This window comes from Sinocyclocheilus anshuiensis, unplaced genomic scaffold (genome assembly GCF_001515605.1).
Source record: "Sinocyclocheilus anshuiensis isolate Anshui unplaced genomic scaffold, SAMN03320099.WGS_v1.1 scaffold653, whole genome shotgun sequence".
Taxonomy (NCBI): domain Eukaryota; kingdom Metazoa; phylum Chordata; class Actinopteri; order Cypriniformes; family Cyprinidae; genus Sinocyclocheilus; species Sinocyclocheilus anshuiensis.
In genome coordinates, this window is record NW_015540902.1 from 480,832 (window position 1) to 486,985 (window position 6,154).

The following is a 6,154-nucleotide window of genomic DNA, read 5'->3' on the forward strand; positions in this document are numbered from 1 at the left end:
CCCCCTCCCCCAAAGTTTACTAGCAATTTCTGAGTGAAAGGTTTCTCTACACCCATTTCTTTTCAGTGCACCTTAAATATGTGAGTGTATATAATATATAATCTTTTTTTAATTCCCCTGTTTGGTCACACTTTAATTTAAGGTCCAGTTCTCACTGTTAACTATTAACTACGACTTTTGCCTCAATAAACTCCTAATTTGCTGTATATTAATAGTAAGTCTTGTTAAGTTTAGGAATGGAGTAGGATTAAAAGATCTAAAATATGGTCATGCAGAATATGTGCTTTATAATTACTAATAACTATAATTATAATTACTATAATAACTAACAAACAGCCAATATGCTAGTAATATGCATGCTAGTTAATAGTGAGAATTGGTCCTTAAAATAAAGTGTTGCCTTTTTTTTTTAACAACTGACCTGAGGCACAATGTTCTCTACATACAATATTAAAATGACAAAAATAAAAATTAGAATGAGTTCCAAAAGTCTGAGACTAGTGAAAATGCTATAAGTTTCATGCTAAATGATATAAGTTTCAGATTTAGGCGTGGCAAAATGGCTTGATAGCGCCACCTATACACTTTCAACGAAGTGCCCCTCGAGCTACGTTTCACGTACGAAATTCGGTACACACATGTAACACACCAATACCTACAAAAAGTCTTCTAGTGCAAAATCCGAAACCCAACAGGACGTCAGTTATTTTTAATTTTATGCACATTTTGTTCCGTTTTTGCCATTTCAGGCGTTGTATTTTAATGAACTCCTCCTAGAGATTTAATCAGATAGACACCAGATTTGGTCAGTCTAATCTAAAGCCCTTTGCGATGTTAAGTTACAAAGATCTTGAGTTTTCACTAAAGGGCGTGTCACTCTGTGGTGGCCTGACAAAGTTCGATGTTTCGCCATGGAAAAGGAAGTTGTTGTTACTCGGCCATACAATGTTCACATGTTTGATAAGAGTGCTGGCCTGAACACAATCACAGCCACTTGCTGGCTACAGGAAATTACTTATTTTACACCAACTTAAACATGCAATGTCCGATCTGCCCTAAATGTCTTGTTTGATAAGAATCCTGGCCTGAAGACATCTACATGCCCATATTCAGTTGTAGTCATAGCGTCACCAGCTGACAGCAGGAAATTTGGCACATAGAAATCCTCCAATATAAACCACTTTAAATGCATATTGCCCACCTTTCACTGTTTTCCTGAGGGCACCGGGTGGAGGTGGCTCCGGGTGCGAGGGCCCTTTCAACACTGCTTGCAGCTTTAATTCTAATGTATTTTTTATGTCAGATGATAACATTAAGGCAATAATCTTTATGTACTGACTCCATACCACACCCATACATAATCCTAAATACCCTGTTCATAAACATTTAAATAATCACAGCAGTGCAAATAAGCCTTCTAAGCTATATGTATTAGGAACCCTGGAACGAATGCACTGGTTATGATGCAATATTGTGTAAATCTGTGCTTGTGTATGCATTCTCCCTGTTGCATTTCAAGAGAAACAGATCGGTGACAGACCAGATGTCATTAATGGCTTAGCGAGGTCATTCAGCACATCTGGCACAGAAGTTTATCTGGGCTGCTGCCTGTCCAGATCAGAAACAATAGATGAGTTTTATTACAGGTCAGAAGATATTTGTTGTTCACTATATTAAAAGAGAACAAGGTTTTGGATAGTTATGACAGAAGGTATTGTCAGCATGCTTACTGCACAGAGGTTCATCATGGAGCAGATGTTTCTTAACAGCAGCACAGGCTTAGCAGATCAGCTAGAGAAGGGTGAGTTAAGCAGGTTTGCCGTGGAGTTCATGGAAATGCGTGATCAGCTGATGATGTTAAAGGGATTAGTGGACTGCAGGATTTGATTATATTTATTATTATATTTTTTCCCCCAGCGATCTCTGCCTTTAATGCCATTTTCAGGCCATATAGTGCAATATATAAGTGCCAATAATCTGTGTCAATATTGAGATTATTGGTCTAATGCAGAATGTCCTCCAGTGTAGAACCCCACTTAAACAGATGTTTCACTTTTTATTTTATACTTTACACTTTGTATTAAACTGAAAAGTCATGGATGGAACATCTCACACAGGTCATTTACTTCATAAGATATTTCAAAAATGTTTTTTTTTGTGTGTGTTTCCACATAGGAAAAAATCTAAAAATACATTTTTGGCTGAATTATTTCTTCAAATAAAAAAAAGTATATTGAAATAGCATTATTTTATTTAAAAAAATGTTATAATAATTTTATAATAAATTTATTAAAATAAAAATATCGTCCATTCATATACATATAGCCTATTTTCATAGACACACACACACACACACACACACATATATATATTAAACTGAAAATGTTCATAGTAGCATTACTGATATATGTATATATATATATATATATATATATATTTTTTTTTTAATCACACATTCTTTTCTATTACTCTTATTTGTAAGTAACTTTGGTAAAAGTTGCCACTGTATGAATTCATGTAAATGTTGATTGAACTTGCATGCGGAAATGACAGGCAGCTTATGGCAGACTATTTCTTTCATAATATTTACTCATGCAGTGTGCTTTCTATTTAAAATGTCTGTTTATGAGTATGTACAGACACACACTGATGCACTACAGCATTAGAGAGAGGATAGACTGCGGTCCCATCCTCTGATGACATTTGTCATTTTCACTGATGAGCTTAACTAAAGACTAGATGATCAAATGACAGTAATATCAGGCCACACACACACACACACTAATGCAAAATTAATAACAGTCCGAGAGGGTTTTTAACTTGGTTTTATGCCAAAAGTTCAAGTATGCATGTCCAATGAAAGACACAATTTAATTCCGAACATATATCAGACATGCACCGAAATATTGTTACATAATACTGATATATGACAATATTATCATTTACAGAGTTTAAGGAAGATTCAGTGTTTGATGTCATGTAACAATAAAGCAAAACAAAGTGGCACTCAAAGAGTAAGATAAATATACACAAACAAAGAGGTATAAAATAATGTCCTCATATGCATAATACCGTCGCCAGTGACTCTGATGCAGATGTTTTGTCTTTAGAGTGATTTTCAGGTCTTCTTCAATGTCTCGGGTGCATTCTCAATTTTTAGACATCATTCTGACAAACTCTAAAGAAGAAAGATGAAAAAGACCAAAGTTTTAACTCAAAGCTGATATACTGTCAGATTAAGTCTTAGTATCCAGTCCATAACTATCAGATGTTACTAAGCAACAGTGACTGCCTAAAATGCATTATTTATATCTTTGGTTCAAAGATTCCCAACAGTCAGCATCATGTTTACATTTTAGAAGAATTAATTATTGTTATGAATTCTTATTATTATCAATATTATTTTATATTACCTTTATACGTTTGGGGTAATCCAGTTAAATTAGAGATTAAAATCTCTTTTCCAAGAGAGACCTGGCCAAAATATTAATCTAGAAAATGGTTTCTGATATGTGGAAACATTTATATTTTTGTAAAACACTGTAATGTGAAAATATTATATTATATTATTATAATAATATTAATATAATATTTTATTCCTTTTTTAAAGAATTAATCTTTTAAAAATAAACAATACTAATATGGTGTGAAAAATATATTTATAAAACGGATAGTTCCGGTCCTTGATTCTGATTGGTTGAGCCAAGTTCTAAGCTGTTGTAAATTACTCTACAAACATACACCTTTGTTTACTTCTAATATTATAAATAATATTAATATAATATTTTATTCCTTTTTTAAAGAATTAATCTTTTAAAAATAAACAATACTAATATGGTGTGAAAAATATATTTATAAAACGGATAGTTCCGGTCCTTGATTCTGATTGGTCTGTAAACCACGGCTTCTTGGGGCTTATTGCTTTAATCTGCTTAATATCTTATGTCATTTAGTTTTTATTTAAATTAAATCTATTTAATTTATAAAAATACATTTTTTAAAACAAGAATACTGAGGGGCAAATATAAAACACGTGTATTTTTACTATTATCAGGGTTCAGAATGAGCACGTTCTTGACTTCTCAGTTGATTCGTGTCATTGGAGGTTCCTGTGAGACACATGAAAGCATGTTTGAGCTAAACTGATCACTCTATACAGCCATGACCCATTGTTTCCTCTGGGCCAACTGGGAATGAAACAGCGCAGGTGTATAGGGTGTTGGATAACTTACAGTCTTGTTTAATTACTGAAACACCTCCACTGCTCCGACATCAATATATTAAAGAACGTTCAGCTTTGGTAATTATGGAATAAGGTCAATCTAGCAGGATGGTGTCTAAAGATCCCTTTCCACATATGGAAAAGTACTTTAGATCTGTTTGTGATACAGATGTGTGGCAGTGCTAAACTAGAACAGAGTGTGAAGATGATCCTGTGTGACTACTAATATGTTCAAAGGGACAGTTCACCCCAAAATGAAAATTCTGTCATCATTTACTCATTCTCAAGTTGTTCCAAACCTGTATGGAACATAAAAGAAGATACTGTGAGGAATTGTTGGTAACCAAACAGTTGTTGGTAGCCATCCACTTCCATAGTAGAAGGAGAAAAATATGAAGTCAATGGCTACCGTCGACTATTAGGTCACCAACACTCTTCGAAATATCTTCTGTTGTGTTCAGCAAAAGAAATAAACTCATACAGGTTTGGAACAACATGAGGGTGAGTAAATTACGACAATGGGTCAACAGAAGAATGCTGTCTACATTATTTGATTAAATATGGATCTATTTTACCCTCAAAATCAACGGTCCCGTCTCCATTGTTGTCTGCTTCTCGGACCACTGCTTCTATTTCCTTCCTGTTTGTATTTTCACCAAGCAGTTTTAGCATTGCATTCTTTAGTTCTTCGATGGTGATAGTGCCGTCGCCATCCATATCAAACTACACAAAAATATAAACAGATTACATTCAAATATTACACTAAGTTGTGCCTTTTATTTGAAATATGTTTTTAAAATTGAAAGAAAAAGGCAAATTTTCTTACCTCTCTTAATGCATCTTTTAACTCTTTCAGTCCGATCATTCCAGCCGTTTCTGCCAGCAGCTTTGGGGCCATGAGGTCAACAAAATCCTCAAAATCTGCACTTCCTCCAACTGAAAAATAGGCAGATAAAGAACAAAGATTAGGAAAAAAATCCATGTGATCAACAGATGATAAATAAATAAATGAAACTTCCATGGATTAAGAGAATAATCTACAGTGTTTCAGCCAGAGTGATGAACGGACATTAGCACAAAATACATTGACTGGAGCATCAAATCACAAAACAGCTGCTAGCACATAATGAGAGAGACATAAGATGTCTTACGGTTCATGTTGATGTTCTGGCTAAGTTCAAGCAGTTCCATCTCAGTGGGCATGTAGCCCATCGTCCTCATCAGGTTGCCCAGATCTTTACAGCTGATCAGACCATCCTTATCCTTATCAAACTCAGCAAACGCCTCGCGTAGCTCTGCAACACACACAGAACATTGAATTAACAGGGTTCTAAATGACCACCCCTCCAGTTGCATAAACTTAGCCACCATGTTAAGACTGTTTCTTAAGAACTAGCAGCTGCCAAGGGGTAATCAGTCTTAATTTTCCAATACAAATAAGACCAATCAACCTTTTCATAACTGAATTAAAAAAGTTATGACCAGATAAATATATTGAAAATCTGGGAGTTTTTTTTTTTCATTTGAACCTAAAAATATATATATATATTTTTTTATTATTAAAAAAAAATTCAAGCTAAGAATGACAGAAGCTATGATGACATACAATAAAGAAGTATTTTAGATTCTTCACTATATCTGGGTCACTAATCAACAGTGTTGGGGGTGATGCATTACCAGTAACGCGAGTTACGTAATCAGATTGCTTTTTTTCAAGTAACTAGTAAAGTAACGCATTACTTTTTAATTTACAAGAAAATATCTAAGTTACTTTTTCAAAAAAGTAATGCCAGTTACTTTGTTTTCCCATTTATTGACTGACAAGTCTCCTGTCTCCATACTGGGAAAAATCAGAAGTGCAGAGGAGTTGTGTGCGCTGTGTGAACATGATGTTACTGTAGTTCTAGACTAAATGTGAATGTGCATTAATTC

General features: G+C 34.2%; 1 protein-coding gene across 1 annotated transcript in view; it reads right to left on the reverse strand.

Annotated features, from left to right (window-relative positions):
• Nucleotides 1-2,824: 2,824 nt before the first annotated feature.
• The window catches only part of cabp5b (calcium binding protein 5b), a 5,864-nt gene continuing 2,534 nt past the window's right edge, over nucleotides 2,825-6,154 (reverse strand). The window contains exons 4-7 of the mRNA XM_016487014.1: nucleotides 5,374-5,517; nucleotides 5,049-5,158; nucleotides 4,798-4,945; nucleotides 2,825-3,178 (exon numbers count right to left, since the gene is read on the reverse strand). Coding sequence (XP_016342500.1) covers nucleotides 3,150-3,178; nucleotides 4,798-4,945; nucleotides 5,049-5,158; nucleotides 5,374-5,517 — 431 coding nt within the window. The 3' untranslated portion in view covers nucleotides 2,825-3,149. The remainder of the gene's footprint in view (nucleotides 3,179-4,797; nucleotides 4,946-5,048; nucleotides 5,159-5,373; nucleotides 5,518-6,154) is intronic.